Source organism: Panthera leo, chromosome B4 (assembly GCF_018350215.1).
Source record: "Panthera leo isolate Ple1 chromosome B4, P.leo_Ple1_pat1.1, whole genome shotgun sequence".
NCBI classification, from domain to species: domain Eukaryota; kingdom Metazoa; phylum Chordata; class Mammalia; order Carnivora; family Felidae; genus Panthera; species Panthera leo.
Window position 1 is genome coordinate 135,009,025 of NC_056685.1, and position 24,213 is coordinate 135,033,237.

Below are 24,213 nucleotides of genomic sequence, written 5' to 3' on the forward strand. Positions count from 1 at the left end.
GTCTCTCCCGGGATCTTGGCCAGGCATCCAAGGTGAGGCAGGAGGGACCCCACAGGCCGGGGGCAGCATGGCCCTACTCTGGTAATGGGCTCTTGGGGGCATCTCATTTGGCCTCATTTAGGTTATGCACGGGGTGGGGGGTGAAGGGTAGGAACGCAGGCTCCCCACGCCAACCCCACGCCAACCCCACCCCCGGGCTGTCAGCTTATTGGCTGCTGGGTCCCTAGACTCTGCTCTCTGGGCAGGCTGAGTGACCTCAAGCTTGTCACCAACCCCCTCCAGCCCCAGATGCTTCCCCATCTGCAGGATGGGGCTAATGTGGGCTGTGTGAGCGGGTTCGTTTCATCGACCACCAAGCACTTGGTGTCAGAGCATCACTTTTATTATATTTATTATTATCATGTGTTGATCGTGGGTGGGGGGGGGTGTTTTCCTTAAAATGCTTTTCCTGAGCCAAAAGAACTCCACGCCCCCATGCCCTGGAGTGGCCAGCTGGCACATCTCACCCTTGCAACAACTCTGGAAACAAGAAAGAATGGGGTGGGCAGGCAGGCCTCCCCCAAAGGGCTCCCCAGGCCAGCTCTGCATGTCTCAGTGCTGCTGAGAAAGAAACCAAAGGCAGAAAAGAGCCAGGCACCTACCTGGGTTCACGAGGCTGGGTTTGCACCCCCGGCTCTCCTACAGGCTGCCTCCCCCTTCTCCTCAGGAGCTCCCTCTCCTTCCTATCCCCTTTTCTTGGGTTTTTCCACGCCCCCGTGGTGGGCACCTCAGCCCCCACCAGCCTGGCTTCCCTGTGATGCCCTGGAAGACGATTTGGTGTTCACGACGGCTCTGGTGTGCCATCCAGATGACCCAGATGTTCACCCGGCTCACTCCAGCTGATTCTGGCTGCCGCTCCCCCCTCCCCGCCCCCGGGGACCGGCTGCCTCCACCCTGAGATAGCACACTGGCCTGGGGGTGTCCCACCAGCCTCACACTGAAGGGAGTGTATCCAGGGGCCTACAGCATGGCCTCCAAGAACACCTCCTGGGCCAACAGTTCCCCGCCCTCCCCCCAGACTGCCCCAAATCCTGGCCTGCAGCAACTCGGGCCTCCCTCTCCCAGGCCACAACACCACCCTCCCCACCCCCCCGCCCCGTCTCGCTTCCCCCCGGGGAAAGGTGACCGGGTGCCCCTCTCCATCAGGACGCCCGGGTGGGGCGCAGGGTGGCGGGGGGGCCCGGCAGGGCCCTCACAAGTACATCTTCATGGCCTCGTGTGTCGTGGGGCAGTAGCGGGCATGGAGCTGGGCCAGCAGTGCCCTGGACGTGGCCTTGAAGCGGGTGCCCTGGCTCTTCCTGTTCCACACGTGGACGGCGTAGGTGGCGTTGAGCAGCCGGCGCAGCTCCTGGGGGCTGATGTCCTCGAAGTACTTCTTCCAGTGCTGCCAGGGGATGGGGTAGAAGGCCTCACAGGGCAGGGCGGTGACCCCGCGGCAGGCGTGGCTGTCACCCAGGCTGCGGACGGAGCACCACTTCTTGAAGACCCGCGTGAGCAGCTGCGGGCCCTGGTGGCCCCAGATCCAGCCGTTGTAGTGGGCCACGAAGTCTCGCATGCACAGCGCCATGAACTCGTGGTGGCGCTCGAAGGCCAGGAAGGCCCCGTTGAGGACGTAGCGGGACTGAGTGCCCAGCGTGTTGGTCAGATTCCGCAGGCTCTTGAGGACGATGAAGTCCGTGTCCAGGTAGATGCCCCCGAACTTCCACATGAGCGCGATCCTGGAGGCGTCGGAGAGCACGGGCAGCAGGTAAGGCTCCCACCGGCGTCGCCTGGCCGCGTACCAGGCCGCCAGCGGCGTGTCCCGGAACAGCTCTTCCAGGTCCAGCGGGAGCACGTGGACGTTGGGGAAGCAGCCCAGAAGCGAGAGCCCCAGGTGCCGGGGCAGGGAGGCGTTCCCGCCGGGCAGCCCCTTCATCAGGACCACCACCCGGGACTCGGGGTGAGCCCTGGCCGCCGACTCCACGGAGCACATGAATAGGAAGTTGGGGTTGGTCCGGTCTGAGGTCTCCAGGAAGAAGATGTTGCCCGGAGGCGGGGTGCTGGAGATCGGCGTAGGGGGCACCAGTCGGGGGCAGGGGACGTCGGCAGGCAGGTTAGAGAACTCCCTCTGGCCGCCGGGCTCTCCCGCGATGTGCCAGTAGATCATGACGGAGACGAAAAACGTGAACTTGAAGCTGATGATAAACAGGGTGCAGACCCGCTGCCTCGGGGCTCCCCGGAGCAGCCGCAGCAGGCAGTCAGGGGGCCTGGACATGTTCTTCCCAGATGACACCAGGAGCCTCCAGCGGGAACTGGCTGGTCTGCAAGAGACGAGCGGCACATCAGGGCAGGCTGCCACCTCCCTAAGCCCGAGAAAGCGCTTCCCACAGACACCGGCCACGGCCGATGCTGGCTTCCGAAGCCCTGGGGGCCCGCTGGCCGCAGAGTCCCATCTCCTTCCTCACCTGGGAAAGCTGGAAAAGCAGGCCACGGGGCCGAGGTCTGGGCAGAGTCCCTTTTGCTCTCTGTGACACACCTGCGAGCTTCCCAAGGACGCGGCCAGTGCTATCTACGACACGTGGCCAACGCGGGCCCAGGCCGGGGTTCCGGCAGCCACGAGGGTTGTCAGAGGTGATGCTCCTGCAAGCGGCACACAGGCCCCTTTGCCGGGTGAGGCCGGTCCCCCTCGGGCCGCTGGCAGCCTGTGATTCGAAGCCTAGCGCTTTACCCCTCAGCCCCATTCAGCTCCACAGACCGGCTGGAACTGGGCCGAGGAGGCAGACGGCCAAGCAGCCTTGGGGACTTTCTGCAGAGAAGCCTGGGGCTCAGGCGGCCTGGGCGCTGGCTGCTAAGGGGCTGGCTGGCAAGCTTGCAGGACGGGTGGGCTCCAGACACATGGGGATGCGTGCTGGGTCCTAAAGCCCTTGCCTCAGATGCAGTGGGGTCTCCTGGGCACCTGGCTTCCCCAGCCCCTGCCCTGGGCTGTGCAACTTACAGACGCAAGTCTGGAGGGACAGGGGCGGGGAGGTTGTGCCGTAGCCGGTAACCTTGCCCAGGACTATTGCCCTTGGACCCTCACCCTCTCCTGGTGATGTCCACTTGGCCAGCAGCTAAGAACATCCTGGGGGCCCAGCAGGTGGCTGGGGGAACAAAATAGGCTTGGGCTCTGTCCCCAAGGGTAGGACTATAGGAGCATCGGGGAGGCACGGGACGTGACGTGTACCTGAACCAGCTAAGACCTGGGGCAATGCGCTCAGCTCAGATTTGCCACCTTCAGGACGGGAACACTGGAACCCACTAAAGGGTTGGCCGTCACCACACACGTGCCAGGTGACCTGCTCAGCACTTCACACATAGTCAACTTCTTAAACCCTCACAACCACCCTTTGCAGAGGCGATCATCGCCCCCATCTTACAGGTGAAGAAACCGAGGCACTGAGAAGTCTGGTAAGCTCACATACAGTCCCACGGTAGGCAAGTGGCAGGGCAGGGGTTGGAAGCCAGGCCATCTGGCTCCAGAGTGCACTCTCTCACCCCTGCACCACCCGGCCCGGGAGAGAACCGGCAGAGGGGACGTGGGAGCGTGCCTGGCACTTTGAGGACTCCGTGCACATTCGCCGGGGCTGTTCTCGCTATTCGCAGGATCCTGGCCGCCGTGTACTCAGTGCCTTCTAAATTCTTGGTGCCCCACGCAAACTCCCTCTGGCTCTCAGTAACCCCAGGGGTGGTTGTATCATTTCTCCTTCAGCGGCCAGGAAACTTGGACACAGAGGGGTGGGGGGACTGGGTGCGGCCCGCAGGCTAAGGGGAGCTGGAGTCACCCCTTCCCCAGGACAGACGGATCTCCTGGCCTGAGAGCGAGACCGAGCAACCGGCCGGCCCTCCTGGTGGAGGGCCGGGAACCGCGATGACGTCACTGGCTGGTAACTGACCAGCCTGGGCGGCCCATGGCGGCGAGGTGGGGATCTGGGCCGCCGGGCAGCCCTCCTGGAGACACGCCCTGGCTCAGCAGCCAACCTTCTCTGCCAACAGGAACACGGCCCTTCCACAAGCTCTCCGCGTCCACAAATCCATCTGTAAGACACAGCGAGACACAGAGTGAGGGGGGGTGGCGGGCTCACGGAGTCAGCCCCCAGCCGCACAGGGGGGATGTTCATTGATTTGTTGACTGTCTCGGCCCCACAGGGAATGTACTTGGGAGAAAGGGAGAGCTGGGTGCGGCTCTGCCCTGGGGGAGCTCTCAGCGTGTGGGGGGACCATCTGGAAATGCACTAGTCACAGTTGAAATGGAGCAAAGGGCCCAGCGGGGCCAGGGAAGGTGGCTTCTGGAGAGGTCACACTGATGGAGGGGCCTTAGCCAGCTGGTCCTCCATACCGCCAAGGGTGCCTGCACACCTGCCCTCCCCAGAGCCCAGCTCAGTCCTTGGCGCATAGTAGGGACACACAACCTGATTCATCCTCTCGTGGACCCGCTCGCTCACTGACTCACTCCCCTGGCAGCCAGAGGGACCCTTCAAAAACACAAGCCAGGTCACGTCATTCCTCTGTTCAGACCCTCAGTGATGTGGGAGGCCCTGGTCGCCCAGGTGCCCCCGTCCCTGACCTCACACCCCACTTGCCCTACCCCAGCCACGCCTGGCCTCCTCACTCCTTCTCAACCCCACCGCCCACCCCCGTGCTGCCATCTCAGGGCCTGCACACTTGCTGTTCCCTCGGCTTGGAATGCTCTTCCCATAGTGTTTACCTGGCTCGTTCCCTCACCTCCCTCTCGTCCTCAAAAATCATGTCTCCCCAGCCCTTCCATAGTCCCCTGTGGAGCTCGCGGCACCTAATCGAGCATCCTGGACATTTGGTACTCGTTTGTTTGGGTTACTTATTTGGAGCATAACCCCACGAGGACAGGTATTTTTTGCCTTTTGTTCAGCATCTAGAAGAGATGACTCTTGGAAGGTAGTGAACAAATACCAAGGGAGGGAGTGACTCAGCGGGTGGGTGAATGAAGGTGGGAGCGAGTGAGTGAAGGAGCAGATCAGTGAATGATCAGCGAGTGAATGAACGAATGAGTGAATGAATGAGTGAATAAGTCAGCGAGCCAGCAAATCAGCACGTGACCGAATAAAGCAGTTGAGTGCCTGTGTGAGGGACCTGGGGTCGGCGGCTGGGTCAGGAGTGGCGGGGCCAATATACATCAAGAACCTTGTGTTCCCCGGCCCTGGTTTTCAACTGCGAGGAGAGGCTATTTTGGTCTTGAGTATTTTTAACCCAGTGTGAACCACACCGAGCAGGGGACAGACAGTTGGATCGAGCAAGGTCCTGGCTGCTCGGGGGTCCAGAGGCGTTGGGGTGATCTGGGCCTTCTGTGGGTGGGGTGGGGTCTGGGCCTGTTGGGGAGACAGGATTTGCCACCTGAGCCCGCGCCGACCGCAGGGGACAGTACCGGCCCCGAGCAACACCGTATTTGGTGATAGAGCCCAAGACCCAGGAATAGAAACGACGCGCGGGGCCAAGTTGGCCACAGCCAAATACCCGTGTGACCTCAGGCCCGAAGCATGCTCCTGGCCCCCCTGCATGGGCCTCGCAGCTGTGGCTCAAGTCCTGACCCTTCTCAGTGGAGCCTGGCACACTGCTCCTCCTCCTGCCTCCCTGCCTACCGCTTTCAGCCCTGCACCGGGGAGAGACTTCCAGTTAGCTGGTCAACTGTGGTCACTTCCCTGCCCTGAGCTCTTCTGTGGCTCCCCATCCTCAGGGACCCTCCCAGCCCCCCATGATCCATCTCAGGCAGGTCGTGAGGGCGGGAAGCACACAGCCGGCAGGCCAAAGGGCCAAAGGCCTGACCGCTCCCTGTGGGCTTGGCCCTTGCATTAGTTTTCGGGGCCCCACGTCAGGAGCGTCAGCATCAGGGACCAGCCCAGGGCCTTGGAATGGCCCCACTACCTGAAGATTGTCATTTATTCACGGCCCACAGTAGGGGCATCTCCCTCTGCCCTTCCCTCGGCTCCCAGGTCCAGCCCAGCTCAGCCCAGTGCTGGCTGACCACGACCCAGACAGAACAGGGTCGCGGCGATGGTCAGACACAGTCCACACTTCCTGAACGACTTACTACCAGGAAAGGTGCTCACTGTCCCTGGGGTTCCAGAGCTAGGCCCTTGGAGAGTCTGATATCCCAAGGGGGACACAGAGGCCCAGAGACGGTAAGGGATTTGGCCAGGGTCTCGCAGCAGCAGAGAGTGGAAGTGACACCCTTAGGGAGCTCTTCCTACCCCTCTGCAAGAAACGTCCCCTCCCCGGGCCTTCCTCGAGCTGCTGCAGGAGGTTTGACAGCCCAGCAGAAGTCTCAAACCACAAAACCAAGGAGATGTGCGAGACTCTGATCAGCATCCTGTATCGGCTTCCTGTGGCTGCGGAAACTGATGACCACAGCTCTGAGGCTGAACGCAGACGCGGATCTTCTCACAGCTCTGCAGAGTGGAGGTCCGAATCCAAGGTGTCAGCAGGACCACGCCCCTTCTCGGGCTCCGGGGGAGAACCGTTCCTTGCTTCTCCCCGTTTCTGGTGGCTCCAGGCATTCCTGGGCTTGTGGCCGCTTCCTCCAATCTCTGCCTCTGTCTTCACGCGGTCTTCCCCTCTGTCTCTTGTAAGGACACTTGTCATTGTACTTATGGCCCACCTCACTAACACGGGATCATTTCCTTAACTCGAGATCCTTAACTTAGTAATGCCTGCAAAGACCCTTTTCCCAAAGGAGGTCACATTCACGTGTTGCAGGGTTAGGACGCGACAATCTTCTCTGAGGCCACGACACCTCCTTTCTGTGTCTCTCTGTCCTGGAGACTCAGAGCCCCTCTCAGGTCACACACTGCCTGGAACATCCCTGAAACGGCAGCTCCGTGGAGAATGTGCCTGGGGGGGCCTCTCTGCGTGGCAGGACAGCACTGGGGAGTCCCAGTGGACATGGCGTGGCAGGCTTTGCCTGCCCAGCATTCCGTCCCCCCCTCTGCTGATAAAAGTATCCTGATTGCCTTTGAGGGACCACCTCTGCCCCACAGACCCCACTCTCTAGCTCTTGGGGGCGGCACACGTTCAGATCTGCCTAATGTCACGTTCTCCAGCCACAGTGAGTAGCTGGGGGCAGGGCCTGTAACCCAGTGCGGGCCAAGCAGAGTCAGGAGCTTTCCAGTGGGGTCTCTAAGATGAGGCCCGAGCCGGAGGGGAGAGCCTGGCTGAGGCTGAAGCCGGCCCAGAGGCAACAGAGCCAAGAGACGGAGAGAGAGAGGCACGATGACATCATCTTTACATCTGGATCCCGCTGTGTTTGAAACTGGTACATCCTGCACTTTTTCAGAATGGAGGTTATAAAGTGTTCCTCCTCCAGTGCCTATAAGATGTTCTAAAGCCAGGGAAGTAGGGAGGTAGAGACTTCTTTTTCCAATAGGAATAAGGCAGATTCTTGGTTCTGGATCTTTCCCCCCCTGCTGATGTCATACAGAGCAACACAGGAAAGAGAAAATAAGCCACAACTTACAGCTTTAGCAAAACCCGGGGCATGAAAAACCCATAAACTCTAACTCGCAAAGCTGGACCTGAGTCCAGCAGATACAGCGGTGAGGTGGGGAGGAACGGGGGGGGGGGGGGGGGGGGGGGGGGGGTGGGGGGGGCCCGGAAGTGGAAGATCGATCGTAGAGATCGCCACTTCTAAAAGGAAGACGAGTAAGTCAGAAGAGAGATGTAGCCTGGATGAACCAGGAGAGTTCGAGGATGGAGGCCGGTGTCCCCTTGAACCCGGTTGGGTTCTGTGAGGCGAAACAGCACTGGGTCCTGAGAAGGGTTGTATTTTAAAGAACAATCCATTTCCATAAAAGCAGAGGAGGGAGTCTTTCAACAGAGAAACTTAGAGAACTTGCCTGGCCTGTCTCCCAATTTCTACCAAAACCTCCTGTTAAATGCTGATCCAGGAAAATTCAACCGATTTGAATATAAAAAACAATGGTTAAAGGAATAAACACAGTGTCCATATAAGGAAGCTACAAGAATGAAAAGGGGAAGGAACACTAATGTTCTCCTATGTAGAGAAACTATTCACTATGGTTTTAAACATTCACTATAGTTGGGGGCGCCTCGGTGGCTCAGTCGGTTAAGCGGCCGACTTCAGCTCAGGTCACGGTCTCACAGTTTGTGAGTTCGAGCCCTGCATCAGGCTCTGGGCTGACAGCTGGGAGCCTGAAGTCTGCTTCGGATTCTGTGTCTCCCTCTCTCTCTGCCCCTCCCCCACTAGCACTCTGTCTCTCTCTTTCTCAAAAATAAATAAACTTTAAAAAGAAATTCACTATAGTTAAGAAAAATTCACTACAGTTAAGAACATTCACTGTGAAAATATCACCACATGGGGCACCTGGGTGGCTCAGTCAGTTGATGATGATCTGGCTCAGCTCATGAACTCACAGTTGGTGAGATCGAGCCCCGTGTCGGCCTCTGCACTGACCGTGGAGCCTGCTTGGGATTCCCTCTCTCTCCCCTCTCTCTCTGCCCCTTCCCTGCTCGTGCTTTCTCTCTCTCTCTCTCAAAAATAAATAAACTTAAAAAAAAAATCACAAAACATGTGGCATCCGGGTGGTGCTGACAGAGCAGAGCCTGCTTGGGATTTCTCTCTCCCTCTCTCTCTCTCTCTCTCTCTCTCTCTCTGCCCCTCCCCAGCTTGCTCTCTCTCGAAAAATAAATACACATTTTTTTTAAAAAAATCACCACAAAACAAATAAAAATTCTAATACAAAATTACAGCATGAATTTAAAACAATGAGAACAACAACAACAACTTTAAAAAGTAATTCTAGGGGTGCCTGGGTGGCTCAGTCGGTTAAGCGTCCGACTTCGGCTCAGGTCATGATCTCGCAGTCTGTGAGTTCAAGCCCTGCGTCGGGCCCTGTGCTGACAGCTCAGAGCCTGGAGCCTGCTTCAGATTCTGTGTCTCCCTCTCTCTCTGACCCTCCCCCGTTCATGCTCTGTCTCTCTCTGTCTCAAAAATAAATAAACGTTAAAAAAAAAATTTAAAAAAATAAAATAAAATAAAATAAAATAAAAGTAATTCTAGCCATGAAGGCAGACCAAAAAGCAGAAGGTACAAGAGCTGGAGAAGAAACAATTAGGCAAAGTGACAGCAAGAGAAGAGGATGATGTGTGAGGACTGACAGACTTCAGGAAAGAATTAGAAGGCGATACAAAAACACTTCGGAAATGAAAACCAAACGGCCGGAGACACACGGGAGCACGGGCTCCATAACAAAGTATCGAAAGACATACAAACAGGAAAGGGAGACGAAGTCAAGAAAATCCAACAGAAATCATCAAGGAGATGTTAGAACTGAAGACACGAGGTGGAACAGGCAGCAGAGGGGAGCCAACAAACGTGCGGCCAGGGCTCCTGAGGAAGAAAACGACGCCAATGGCTAGAAGAAATATTTGCGATTATAATTCAGGAGAACTTACCTGAAATAGGGGGAGACTTGATCCCATAGATGGAAAGGCACACCGTGCGTTAGACAGCGGTGACCCGGAACCGTGAATCCCGAGACGTGTAATAGTGAAATCTCTGGACTTTAATTTTTTTTAAAAATGTTTTATTTTATTTTCGAGAGACAGAGACAGAACACGAACAGGGGAGGGGCAGAGAGAGAGAGCGAGACACAGAATCGGAAGCAAGCTCCAGACACTGAGCGTGTCTCCCACAGAGCCCGATGCGGGGCTCGAACCCATGAACCGTGAGATCGTGACCTGAGCCGAAGTCGGACGTTCAACCAACTGAGCCACCCAGGTGCCCCCAAATCTCTGGATTTTAAAGGTCCTTCAAAGGACTTTAAAGGCCCCTCTGAGGCTTTAGAACTGACAGAAGATATGCCTTAATCACTCAGTACAGTATCAGCTGAAATGGGGCAGCCACAAGAGAAAGGGAAACCCGTTAAGTTTATTGTTGTTCATAGAAGAGAAACAACAGAGACTCTCTAAAGAAAAAAGAAACTAAGAGTATTTTATATAAGGGTGTCAATATAAATGTGGCCACAAGAACAAAAATACAAGCTTTCCCGAATATCAGAGGGATTTTTTTTAAACACAGTGAAAGAATAAAGAATATAGCCCTCCCACGTGTGCAAAGACATATATATACATACACAACATGATGGAAAGAACACCAGACACCTGTCGCATCAATATATATAAACAGGCTTGCCTCGCTTACCTTTACTAAGAAAAAGATTTTTTTATTTAGATCCCAAACAAAACCCAACTCTATCCTGTATTTAAGAGATATACATCAAAATGATTTAGAATGGTTAAAAGCAAAAGAAAGAGCAAAAATATAAAAACAAGTATAAACAAAAAGAAAGCTGGGGCCGTAATCTTAATATCAGACTGAGAATTCAAGCAACCATCAGTAAGTGAGCCAAAGAAGGGCCAATAATAATGCTAAAAGGTATAATTCACAACATACCAAATAATACTGCAGCAATTTTCAGGAATTAGAAATTACAGAATGCTACGATAAATAGATTGAAACACACTAATAAGAGATTTTAATTCCCCACTCTTTTTTAAAAATGTTTTAAATGTTTATTTAATTTTGAGAGAGAGACAGAGACAGAGCAGGAGTGGGGGAGAGGCAGAGAGAGAGGGAGATACAGAATCCGAAGCAGGTTGTAGGCTCCGAGCTGTCAGCACAGAGCCCGACACGGGGCTCGAACCCATGAAGTGTGAGATCATGACCTGAGCCGAAGTTGAACGCTTAACCAACAGAGCTACCCAGGCACCCCTTAAGTCACCACTCTTAACCCAAGAAATAAATATAAATAAGAATTCAGAAGATGTAAATAAATGATCAGTGAGGTTCTACACTGTATCAAACTCTATCTTCATAATAGGCAACACACTTTGTTCTCAAGAGTTGATGAAGCATTCGCTAAAATTGAAAACAAAACTGACAAACCTTTAGCTGGATTCATTGAGAAAAAAAGAGAGAGGACTCAAATAAACAAAACCGGAAATGAAAGAGAAGAAATAGCAACCAACACCACAGAAACACAAAGGATTATACGAAAATACTATGGAAAATGACCTACCAACAAATTGGACAACGTGGAAGAAATGGATACATTCCTAGAAACATATAACCTTCCAAAACTGAATCAGGAAGAAATGCAAAATCTGAAAAGACTGATTACCAGCAATGAAACTGAATCAGTAATAAAAATAAATAAATAAATAAAAACCAAAAACCCAACAAACAAAAGTCCAGGACTGGATGGCTTCACAGGCGAAGTCTACCAAAGGTTTAAGAAAGAGTTCATACCTATTCTTTAAATAGTTAAACTATTCCAAAAAATAGAAGAGGGAGGAAAGTTTTCCAAATTCATTTTATGAGGCCAGCCTTACCCTGATATCAAAATCAGATAAAGATACTACAAAAAAAAAAAAGAAAACTATAGGCCAATATTTCTGATGAACATAGATGCAAAAATTGCCAACAAAATATTACCAAGCTGAATCCAACAATATATTTAAAAAATCCTTGGGAGGGGCAGGGGAAAAAGCATTCAGCATGATCAACTGGGATTTATTCCTGGGATGCCAGGGTGGCTCAATATCCAAAAATCAATCAACATGACACATCCTATTAACAAGGGAAAGGATGAAAACCATACAATCATCTCAACAGATACAGAAAAAGCACTTGAGAAAGTACAACATCCATTCATGATAAAAACCCTCGAGAAAACAGGTTTAGAGGGAACATATCTCAACATAATATGCCATATTATTAGGCCATATATGAAAAACCCACAGCTAACATCATGTCAATGGTAAAAAACAGCTTTTCTTCTCAGGTCAGTAACAAGACAAGAACGTTCACTCTCACTTGTATTCAACACAACACAGTACTGGAAGTCCTAGCCAAAGCAATCAGACAAGAAAAAGATATAAAAGGCATCCAAATTGGTAAGGAAGAAGAAAAACTCTATTTGCACATGACACAATACTATAAAGAGAAAACCTAAAGTTTCAAAAACAAAAACAAAACAAAACAAAAAACTATTAGAACTAATCAACGAATTCAGTGAAGTCATAAGACATACAGAAATTAATATACAGAAATCTCTGTTGCGTTTCCACACACAAATAATGAAGTAGCAGAAAGTGAAAGTAAGAAATCAAGCCCATTTACAATTGTACCAAAAGGAATAAAATACCTAGTAATAAACTTACCCAAGGATGTGAAAGATCGATACTCTGAGAACTATAAAACACTGACGACAAAAATCAAAGATGACACAAAGAAATGGAAAGGTATTCTATGCTCATGGATCAAAAGAACCAATATTGTTGAAATGTCCACACTACCCAAAGCAATTTACAGATTTAATGCAATCCTTATCAGAATCCCAACAGCATTTTTCACAGAACTAGAACAAATAATGCTAAAATTTGTATGGAACCACAAAAGACCCCGAGTAGCCAAAGCAATCTTCAGAAAGAAGACCAAAGGTGGTGGTTTCCCAATCCCAGATGTCAAGATGCACTACAAAGCTGTCGTCATCAAAACAGTATGGCACTGGCACAAAAACAGACGCATAGATCAATGCAACAGAATAGTGAGCCCAGAAATAACCCCCCGCTTGTATGTCCACTTAATCTTCGACAAAGGAAGCAAGAATACGTGACGGGGAAAAGACAGTCTCTTCAAGAAATGGCGTTGGGAAAACTGGACAGCCACATGCCAAAGCATGAAACTGGGCCTCTTTCTTCACGCACACAAATAAACTCAAAATGTATGAACGACCTAGATGTGAGACACAAAACCATAAAATTCCTAGAAGAGAGCACAGGCAGTAATTTCTTTGATCTCAGCTGTTGAAACCCTTTTCTAGATACCTCTCCACAAGCAAGGGAAACAAAACCAAAGATACATGTGTGAGTCTGGAATTTACAAATTGTGTCTGAAGTTCATATACCAAAATAAACAAGCCAAGACCCATAGGAAAACTCTGAGAAGGAGGAAAAAATGAGGAAGGGCTGGAGTGCTTTAGATATTAAAACACACTATAAAGTTCTTTTTTTTTTTCATGTTTATTTATTAAAACACACTATAAAGTTTCTTTTTTTTTCATGTTTATTTATTTTGAGAGAGAGAGAGCGAGTACAAGTGTGCATGTGTGAACTGGGGAGGGACAGAGAGAGAGAGAGAGAGAGAAAATCCTAAGCAGACTCTGCTATCAGCACAGAGCCCCATGAGGGGCTTGATTTCATGAACTGTGAGATCATGACCTGAGCCAAATCAAGAGTCAGACGTGACTGTGCCCACGTGCTCCTATAAATTTTCAATAATTAAAACAATGCAGTCTTTGAAAAAAAATTAAGTTTATGTATTTATTTTCAGAGAGAGAGAGAGAGAGAGAGAGAAGGAGAGGGCAGAGAGAAAGAGAGAGAGAGAGAGAGAGAGAGAGAGAATCCCAAGCAGACTCCACACTGTCAGCACAGGGCCCTATGCGGGGCTCGAATTCACGAACCGTGAGATGATGACCTGAGCTGAAACCAAGAGTCAGATGCTCAACAGACTAAGCCACCCAGGCACCCCTAAAACAATGCAGCCTTAAACACACACACACACACACACACACCAGAAAACAAAAACAGTGCAGTCTTAACATACGAACAAACAGGACAATGAAACAAAACCTATCACAGCAATAATGAAGTGCTCACACATCCAGTAAAGGCAGTATCTCCAATCAGTAAAGTAAAATGGGTCTTCTAAGGTGTTGGGCAGGTAGAGTTCACCTCTCAGAACATGCCCCAGGATAAACTCCAAATGGAAAATAATAAACCCCATAAACATGCAGAACAAAACATGGGTGAATTCCTTTGTAACTTCAGAGTTGGGAACGTTTTCTTAATTATGTAGGAAATCCATCCAGAAGCCATAAAAGAACAGATGAATAAACTTGACTCCTTGAAAATGCCAACTGATCCGTGTCCTCCTCCAAAACACCATCAGGGAAGTCAAAGTAGAAGGAACTACTTGGGATAACTTATGTGCCCCTCGGATCCCAAAGGTCCACTTTTCCTAACCTCTAAAGAGCCCCCAGAAGTCAAGGAGAAAACGACCAACAACACAGAGAAGAAAAAGAGGCCAAGGGCAGCTTACGCACAGGCAAAACATGACCCTTAATCGGTCAGCGAGAGGGAGGGTCTTTTTGTAAGTAAAAGAAATGCAAATTGAAACGCTCAGATAGCATCTCTCACCTGTCAGATTGGCAAAAATCCAAAACTTCGACAACCCGTTCTTCTGGCCAGGCTGTGAGCAAACAGGCATCTCGCACATGGCCGGGAGGCATGCCAGATGGTACCAGTCCAGGGGTGGAGGGCAACTGAATCACATCCAGCGAAACCCTTTGGCCACGCCATCCCAGTCTGTGAATTTAGCCGTAGATAAGTGCCATTTGGACAGGTCACAGGTTGGTTCTCGATCGCAAACGATGAAAAACAACCCAAGGTCTTTCTCGAAGGCACTGATTACACATTGATGCCATGAAAACCAATGTCAGCTCCCAGAGGGCAGGGACCAAGTCTGCTGTGACTCATTGTTGCGTCCCCGTCATGGCCAGCACGGACGCTAGCACAAAGCGGGGGCTCGATATATAGGTAGATAGATGTAGATAGATAAATACATATATTCTGAACGAGTGAGTAAATGATCCCTAAATGGCCCACAAAGCCAAGATCAGATACGGTAACTGACCAGGGAAATGCCTTTTGCAAACCGTAAGCCATGTGTGGATGCAGATTACAGCTGGTAGAAAGTGTAATTGACACGTCCTGCCTCACCATCTGTGGGTACAAATTAAGGTCACACGCCTTTGACTTTTCATATTAAAGTACCTGAGTGTTCACGGGTCCCGAGAGAGGAAAGGCCACCTTCCCAAAGCCTGGGAGACACGATTTTCCACCTAGGGAGATCTGCCCCCAAGTCTTAGACCTCTCCTCTCTTCCCGAGGCCATCCCTCCCTGCCAGGGTCACTGCCCCTCTGCACTGGAGGCTGGACTGAAGATCGGGCTGCCTGGGGTTGGCTTCTCAGGAGCATAGGGTGAAGTCACCGTCCCCGAGCTTTCTGCTCAGTTCAGGCAACACAAGCCACCACGAGTCTGGATTCCTACACCTTTGCTGTCTTGGCATGTCCACACATGCACCTGCCAGGACCCCCTGCAGTGCCCCAGTGGCAGGGCGTGGTGAGCTTTCTGCGTCGGCCGCTCGCTCTGCCCCGAGATCACAGAGGAACAGGTAGCGGAAAAACTCTTCATCGGATAAAATCATCATGCCCGGCTTTAAGCAAAACTGGTGCCTTTAGCACTTAGGTTTAGGCTACATTCTCGGTTAATTTTTGTGTGTGGTATGAGGGAAGACTGCGGCTCATTGTTTTCCGTAGGGATAGTTAGTTTTTCCAGCGCTAGTCCGGAAATGTCTGCTCCCACACTGAATTACCTTGGCACTCTGATCAAAAATCAATCTGCTGTTTAAGCGGGAGTCTGATTCTGGACTCCATATTCTGCTAATTGAACGACAGGTCTACCCTTATGCTAAGACCACACAGACTTCATAACTGCAGCTTTATGATAAGTCTCGAAATCAGGTATCCCTCCCACCCTTTGTCCTTTTTTTAAGAATTGTTTTGGCCACGATAGGTCCTTCATACTTCTGTGTCAATTTTAGAACCAGCTGATCAATCTCTACCAAAAACTGCTGGGATTTTGATGGGGATTGCACTGAATCCTTACGCCAATTTGGGGAGAATTGTTATCTTAACAATATTAAATCTTCCACTCTGTGAAAAAGAAAAAAAATCACGCCTGCAAATGCAATGCCCATGGAAAAGGCATTTAGAAACTCTGGCCTGGGGGCTCAGTTAGTTAAGCATCTGGCTCTTGATCTCGGCTCAGGTCCTGATCTCACGGTTTGTGGGATCGAGCCCCACATGGGGCTCTGTGCTGTTGGCGGAGAGTCTGTTTGGGACTCTCTCTCCCTCTCTCTCTGCTCCTCTCTCGCTCACACATACTCTCTCTCTCCTAGAGTAAATACATAAACTTAAAAAAAAAAAGAAAAAGAAAAGGAAAAGAAAGAAAGAAACGCTGGCCTGATTTAAGAGTCCAGAGTTCACCCTACTTGGAAGAAAGTTTCCGTGTTGCTTGACTTTTTCCTCTTTTACTGTATTCAAGATTAAAACTAATTGGCAGCAAAAGACAGTGCCCACCCTGCCCCACGCGGTTTGCACACACACACAGCACTGCCCACACTCGGTATTCTTTCAATTAGCAATAATCGTGCCTCGGATAAACCTCATTGGCTACGATACTGCCACTGAGCAAAGCTCACACTCGGTATTCTTAACAGTCTTTGCTAACTGCATATTACCTGAGCAAGGGACCTGGTTTCTATCTTCTACACACTTGCTCTGTGATCTTGGGGTACGGCCTCCCCCACCATTTCTGAGCCTCAATTTCTCCACCTGTAAAATAAAGAGCTTGGAAAAGACCATCTCTAAGGACCCTTCTAGAAAGACCTTCCAAATCTGGTTTCTCCAGCACCAGTTCTGTTCATGGCCAGCATCGGCCTCTCTAGACAGAGTATTTCAGGGCCACCTGCCCCTTGGTGTCAGGCCAAGAGCGCAGGCAGATAATAAGGCCAAGGGGCTGATAATTCACAGATAAGAGAGTTCCTGCTCGAGCTGATACCAAAAAGTCTTCCTGGAAAGAAACCCAGCCAGCCCTCGGCATCACACAGAGCACCCTGGTCCTTCATTCAACAAATGCTTGAACACCTACTATGTGCCACCCCCCACTCCAAGGTCTGGAAACACAGACAGCAGTGAACAAAGCAGATACTCTTCAGCTTCATGGAGCTGAAATCCTAGCGGAGAAAATTAACGGATAAAGAAATACAGTAAGCGATAACATGTGCTGGGTTGAGAAATACAGCAGGAACACTGGACTGGAGGACCGGGGCAGGGGTGCTACTTTACATAGACCAGCAAGGGATGGCCTCTCTGAAAAGCCGACAGAGACCTGAAGGAAGTGAGGGGGCAAGCCTTAGGGCTACCTTGGGTGGGGGGGCGGGTAGTGTGTCCAGGGAGGGAAATCAGTGAGTGCAAAGGCCCTGGGGCATGTGTGCCCGAGGTATTGGTGGAATAGCAGAGTAAGCAAGGTGGGAGGAAGGACAGGAAGTCAGAGAGATAATGAGGAGGCAGGGTCATGGGGGGCCTTGAGGGCCACTGGAAGGATTTGTCTCTCTGATTGGGAGACCTGCCTTTGGGAGATTTTGAGGAGGAAGGGGCTACAATGTACCTTATGCTTTAAAGAGATCTTTAGGATCTGGATGCTTTTTGAGACTAAACCAAGGGAGACGTGTGGCAACAAGAAAGCAGTTACAAGGCTCTTGGGGATAATCCAGAGGAGAGGGAGGCACAGGGCTGGGACACAGGGGGACAGCCGCTCTTGCAACACCTTTCTGACACATCTCTCCTGCCCATCTTCAGCCCTGTGACCACAGCCCAGCTCAAGACTCTGTCCTCTGCCTTGAACCCCAGCAGGTCTCCACACCCCACCCCACCCCGCAACACCCGTGCCTTGTGGGCACTTCCCCAGCACCCCCCGCCCCTCTCCAGGCCCACAACCTCCAGACCAGCCAAGCTGACCTCTGCCACATTGCTCAAGCCAACAGGCTCTGGGAATTCCGGATTTCTGCAATACGCTCCCTCCTTTCCCTAAACGCCCCTCCGTGCTCCCCTGTCCAGGGACCTCTTAACCGAAATATGTGGGAAGAGCTGCCATTTGCCAAGAATGTGCCATGTGTGAGGCGTCCTGCCAAGCACCGTTCACCCTTTACCGCGTCCTCGTATCTACCACCACGGCCCCATTTTACACATGAGAAAACGGAGAGACCGACAGGAAAGGTGACCCACCCAATGCCGCGGGGCTAGTAAGCACGGGAGGGAGGATCTGCACCCAGGTTATTATACCTGCCCCAAATTCTCAGACAGCCCTTCCTCCCTGAGTCTCTCCCGACCTAGACGAGCAGGGCAGACCACCTCCAGGAAGCTGCCTGGATTTTGGCACAGCTCCCACCGTGGGCCGTGGGCTGGGGCCCCCGCGCCGCACACAGTAGGCCCTCGTGGCTCCCTTCCAAATGAGCAGCACTCACCCCAAGGCCTGGCCTCGCCCACAGCCTGGATCCCGGGCAGACCCTCAGGGCCCCGGGGGAGTCCCGCTGGGAATGGCCAGGGTGATTTGGCCTTGGGGCCTTCGGGGCACTGAGCCAGATGCCGCGCTCCCGAGGCTGTCGGTGACCCTAACGAACTTAGGGAGGGCCTGGCGACAGCAGGTGGACCATAAACTTGTGATGATCGAGGGATAAAGGAAAACCATCCTGATGCTCCAGGAGCCCTTGAAAATGACGGTAAAAACTTGAGAGGAAAATCAACTCCATTGCTCAAACCCGCCAGGCTCTGGGAACTCCGAGTTTCTGTAAAATGTGCCTCCTGCTTCCCAGAATGCCACCCTCCCATCCCCTCCCCTGCCCCAGCAGCCTCCAGCCACAGTAGGTAAGATGAGCTGCCGTTTGCTAAGAGTCCCAAGTGCCATGCCTGGCGGCGAGGGTGACGGGCGACGTTAGCTGTGTCTTCGTGCCTGCGGCTACTGTCCCCGTGTGTCCACAGAGAGGGGGACGTGTCCAGTCACCACCCTGCAGCGACACCTCTTGCTTTGCTCTCTCTTGCGGACAGTAGTGTGACGTCACTAAAGGCCTGAGGCGAAAGCACGTGCCACGGTCAGCCTTCCGGTGACCTTGGCACCTCGAGTGCCCGTGTCAGCGTTCCGGTGGAGCCTTTTCGGTCCCTTTCCGCGCACCTGCCACACACAGGGCTGCCGTGGACAGACAGAGCCGCATACGCACGGAAGGAGACCCTATTCCCCGTGCTGTTCTACACCTTGTTTTATTTTTCACCCAGAGACACACGCCGGGCCCCTGTATTTTCAAACCAGATAGTGGCGGTGCATACGCGGCGATACCCACGTCCTGAAACTCATCGAGCCGCGCGAACGGTTCTGGAACAAACCCGCCTGAGAGCACACGTGCCCTCTGCCCTCCTATCACGCCCACAAACGCAGACCCGCACCCTCAGTTCCCAGGGTCGCGCGTCACCTCGCGTGGTGAGTCGCATCCTTCGTCCCGCCTGCTTCCCGTCCGGGCTGCTGGAAGTGTGGTTTCCATCCTTCTGCTTTCACGGGCGACACCGCGGTGACTGTCTTAGCACTCCCGTCTTTGAGCACATCCTTAATTGCTTCGGGAGGACTGGTTCCTCGAAACGAGCCGCTTGGGCCAAAGGAAACGTAATTTGCACTTACAGATGCAGCCCACTAAGTGGCCTCCAGAAAGGCTTTCCAGAGCTCACGCTGTCACCCCCTCAGCATGGGGAGGGGTGAGCGCGCTTGAGTTGACGTTCGTGACTGGCTCCCTCGTGACAGGCGCGGAGCTACGTGGTCACTGTCCATTTCCTGAGGACTTCCTGTGCGCAGCCACGGGGCAGAGTGGCTTTCACACGGTAACTCATTTCAGCCTCCCGCCAGCCCTCTTCGTATCCACCAGTGTCAAGGGTTGAGGGAACCGCCGGGGTTCAAACCCCCTCCCCTATGTGAAAGGGTCTGCCTGTGGCCAAGTTCACCTGGGAGTGCTGTGGCCCCGGAGCCTCAAACGTCCCCCACGCCCCGCAACAAAGAAAAGGCGCGTAACTCTCGAGTCTTAGTTTCTTCACCTGTAAAATGGGCAGAATGGCACAGGGTGACCGAGGGGGTTAAATAAGGTCAGGTAACAGTGTCTGGCACCGGGTAAGGGCTCAATCGTGGAAGCCCGCCCCCCCAAATCAGGAGGTTGCCTTGGAGACCCAATGGAAGGTGCAAATGAGGACTGCAGACGACCCCGGAGAGGTGGGGGCGGGGGGGGGGGCGGCCGTGGGGACCTTTCTGGGCTCTGTGTCTACACCCGGGACAACAGATTCTGCTCTTCCAAACCGAGTCTGTTGGGTGAACGTGAAGATCACTTCTCCCGCTTCGCCCTCACGTGCCTGCCTCTTCACCCAGCGCCCCCCCACCCGTCTGTCCATTCAGACCTGGCGCTGGTGGGACTTCCAGGAAGTGCTATGTGTCCTGCTGGATGGAGTCAGCTCCTGGTGGGTGCGGGTGTGGGCACGGGGGAGAGTGTGCAGGCACTAAGCAGAAGGGGAGGGGTTCTTCTAGTCCCGTGGCCAGCTCAGCTTCCACGGGGATCCGTCCAGAGGGAAAGCAAACAGGCAGACAGGAGAGGAGAGGACCCTCGCTCGGACTAAGATGGGTACGGCTTCCTGACACCTACTAGAAATGGAGGCACCAAGAGGAGAGCGGTTCTCAAGGGCGCGCAGTTAATGTTGGAGGGCCAACGTTGAACCCATCCCTGCCGCTCATCAGCGGACTGAACCAGAACAAGGCACCTTCCCTCCCCCCAGTCTGTAAGTGGGGGGTGATAACACCTGCTACCTCCCAGGGAGGCAGGGAGGACCCCAGGGGATGAGGCTGGCAAACAGCATTGGGAGCTGGGACCTCAGGACCAGAATCTCTTCTCTCCACTGAGCTTTTCCGCCTCTCTCTACAAGAAGATCAAAGCCGGTCCCTAAGGTGTCGGTCCAGCCCTTCCCTTTCGCCTCTTGTCCTCACCAGCTCAGAAGGTCCCTCAACCAGTGCCAGACACCCCTACCTCCTGCATCTCTGGGACCTCAACCTATGGACCTGCCTCTCCTCCGGGACTCAAACACTCCGTCCTCTGGCTCCTTCCCGTCAGCTCATAAATGCAGCCATCTCCGTCATCGAAAAGCACCACAACAGATAAAGTAAAATGAAAATAAAAAAACGTGCTCCTCAAAAACACACACCAGTGGCAGCAAAAGTAAAAGCCAAATGATAACCTGGGAGGAGGTCTTTGCCACCAAGAGACCAGACGAGGGGCAAAGACCTCACGGATGAGCTCCAACAAATGAATAAGAAACACAACATATGGTGATAACCATTTCGCAATTCACGCATGCCAGATCGTGCTGTATACCTTCAACATACACAGTGCTGCCTGTCATTTATATCTCAATAAAACCGGGGTGGAGGGGCGCCTGGGTGGCTCGGTCGGTTGGGCATCCGACTTTGGCTCAGGTCACGATCTCACAGTCCGTGAGTTCGAGCCCCGCATCGGGCTCTGTGCTGACAGCTCAGAGCCTGGAGCCTGCTTCCGATTCTGTGTCTCCCTCTCTCTCTCTGCCCCTCCCCGACTCCCGCTCTGTCTCTCAGAAATAAATAAACATTAAAAAAAAAAATTTACAAAAAAAAAAAAAACAAACTGGGGGAAAAAAAACCACACAAAGATCCCGGACATTCATACTCTTTGACTCAGAGTAATTTCACCTCTAGGAAATAACAAGAAATGCATACTCACAGCCTGAGGAGGTATGAATGGTATAGGCCCTCTACAGAGCCAGCTGGCTCTAGGTAGAGCCCTTCTAGAACTTCCTATACATCAGATGCAGTGACTACCAGGTAATTCTCTTTCCAGGAAAGATCTGGCAATGTATAAACGCGAAAGTTCCACGTGACGTCATCCCAAAGAGCCAAATATTGAAAAGCACCTAAATTTCAAATAACGTCTATTAACTAACGTGATGTAACGTATCCAAGTGCTGAAAAATATTTTAGAAAGTGTTTGCGAGAGGTGAGGCATTTGAAGTTTTCATACAGACGAGGTATATTCGACTACGTTAAAAAAGTATTTTTGAAAGTTTGGCGAAATGGTGAATGTGAACGATTAGGTATCTCCAGGTGATGCAAATATGGAATCTTCCCCTATTTCTCACAGTTAATTCACTCAAGCAACACTTAGTGAGCACCTACTACGTGCTGGGCTGGGCACTGGGTTTCGGGCGAGGTTCTGTCCCTCCAGAAGTTTCCAATCTGGAAGAGGAGGGGAACAATGAAAATACGGGGGGGGGGGGTGTTTAGCAGGAGCTGTGAGCTCACCTAGGGCGTAACGTTTGGGAAGAAATGCATTCGGGAGAGCACAGCAGGCGCAGACCTTGATGGAGGCCAGGAGACTCATACCCCACCCACCCGCCCGCCCTTGGGGAGGGAGAGGCGGGAGAGGGAGTGGAGGGAGAGCCGGGAGGGGCAGCAGCCAGCGGGGAGGGAGAGATAGGGGAGGAAAGAGCTGTTTTCCACATTTCAAGCTTCCCTTTCTCATCTGCCCTTTCTTCCAGTCTGGTCGCAAACGTCCCCCGGCGGCCAGTTGGTCTTACTCTGCCCTCGTTCCAATTTGGACCTTTCACCTAGACTTTTCTAGGCAGCTGAAAGGGCTTCGGTTGGTACAAGGAAAGGAGGTGCATTTTTTAAGAATTTCTGTTTTGGAATTTGTCCTCCAATATAGAGCTGTCCTGGCCGACCAGCAGGGAACGTGCATTCGAGACACTAGGAACAAGCTTGGGAGGAAGATGAACCCCGAGAAGATTCCACCTTTCAGCTCCTCCCTTTCTTTCCTTTTGTATTGGGACCTGGCTGGGGGACACCCCTAGGGGATCCCTGTGGGAACAGGGTGTGCAGGCCTAGGTATGCAGGGTGTAGTCCTGGCCAACGTGGGCCCTGCTTTTGGGGACCCCCAAGTGGCCAGCTGGAACAGACAATCACTGAGGACCTGGGGGAGACGGAAATGGTGTCCTCCAGAGAGAGGGGTGGGTGCGGGGGGGAGATGGCTTTTAACCCTCTCGGTGCCAGGGGCTCGCTGAGTCTGTCAAGGAGGTAGGAACTTCTGTTCCGCGGTGTCAGGTGAGGAAACTGAGGCAAGGGGGCTCCGCGAGCAGCGGAGGGGACTGGATCTCCCCGCCAGAGCCTCTCCCGAGCACAGAGCAGATCCCACTCAGCGTTTCCCGTCTGGAGAAGAGGGAGGGGGCGAAGCAAGCCGGAAAGACGGTTCGTCGCCGGGTCCGGATCCCCGGGGAAGAAGCGCTCGGGCCCTTCTCTCCACCTGCAGGGCCCTCCCCCCACCTGGGCGCTTCCGAAGCCTCAGCATCCTCCCCCCACCCCCGCGCTCCCCGGGCCCCGGGCCGACGCCTCCCGCCCCGGGCGGTCTCCCCTCCAGCCGGCCGCTCCCGCCCCGCTCCCAGCCGCACCCCCTCCGGGGCCAGGGGCGAGCCCCGCCCGGCGGCGAGGCCTCCCGAGGGGATGCCGCGCCCCGCGCCCCAGGTCGCCGCGCAGCGGGGCTCGGTCCCGGGCCTCCCGCCCCCTCGGCCCCTCTCGGCGGGCGCAGGGCCGGGCGGCGCTGCTCCGAGGGCTCCCGGGCGCGGCGCGCCCCTCGCCTCGCCGGCCAGGCTCCCGGTCCCGCCGCCGCCGCTCAACTTCGGGGCGCAGTTGGCCGGGGACCGCCGCGCCCAGTCGGCGCGCACCCTGGCGTCCCTCCGGAACAGGTGGCCCGGGCGGCGGCCCGGCCCTCCCCCGCCCCTCCGCAGCCCACCCTCCCCCCTCCCCCCCGCGGCGCCCCCGCCCGCCGCCCCCTGCGCGCGGCCCCCGGTACCTCCGGCTCCCGCGGCGGCGGCGGGCGAGCTGGCCCCGCGGGGCGGCGGCGGGAGGCAGTGCCCGGAGTCCGGCGGCCGGAGCGCCGCCCCTCCGGCCCGGGCGTGGTCAGCGCCGCCCCGCCCGCCGCCCCTGCTGGGTCCCGGCTCCCCGGGCCGCGCGTCCCCGCTGCTCCCGGCGCTACGGCCGGACCGCCGGCCGACGGGTACGGGGAGCTCCCGGGCCTCCCGGCCGCCCGCCCTGGGGCTTTATAATCCGATTGCCCCATTTAACAGATGAGGAAGCCGAGGCTCACACGGTTGTCCCTTGAAGGTCATGCAGCCGAGACGGGGCAGCGCCAGGACTGGAACCCGGGCCTGGAACATCTGCATTAACCTCCCCAGCCCCCCCCCCCCCCCCCCCCCCCCCCCCCGTCCCCAACTGTGACCCGAGCTAAACGCCGTGCAGGCATTTCAGTGATGTGCTTGAACCTTCACAACTTCCGAGGGTCCTCGCGGCTGCTGCGCCCTGGCCCCCACCCCCGCCCCCCAC

At 53.7% G+C, this 24,213-nt stretch overlaps 1 protein-coding gene and 1 pseudogene across 8 annotated transcripts; both read right to left on the reverse strand.

The window, feature by feature from the left end:
• Positions 1-1,138: 1,138 nt before the first annotated feature.
• On the reverse strand, positions 1,139-23,723 carry A4GALT (alpha 1,4-galactosyltransferase (P blood group)). Of its 8 annotated transcripts, XM_042948017.1 has the most exons (5): positions 21,563-22,120; positions 20,217-20,454; positions 19,253-19,862; positions 3,951-4,092; positions 1,139-2,339 (listed from the first exon to the last, which is right to left on the reverse strand). In XM_042948017.1, the coding sequence occupies exon 5, from the start codon at positions 2,291-2,293 to the stop codon at positions 1,232-1,234; it is 1,062 nt and encodes a 353-aa protein (XP_042803951.1). In that variant the 5' UTR covers positions 2,294-2,339; positions 3,951-4,092; positions 19,253-19,862; positions 20,217-20,454; positions 21,563-22,120; the 3' UTR covers positions 1,139-1,231. The 8 variants fall into 8 exon arrangements, with proteins under 8 accessions (XP_042803951.1, XP_042803953.1, XP_042803950.1 ...); XM_042948019.1 differs by lacking the exon at positions 21,563-22,120 and having other exon boundaries at positions 19,773-19,862; positions 20,217-20,983; XM_042948016.1 differs by lacking the exon at positions 21,563-22,120 and having other exon boundaries at positions 20,217-20,983.
• On the reverse strand, positions 16,255-16,426 carry LOC122225652 (annotated as a pseudogene).
• Positions 23,724-24,213: the final 490 nt, after the last annotated feature.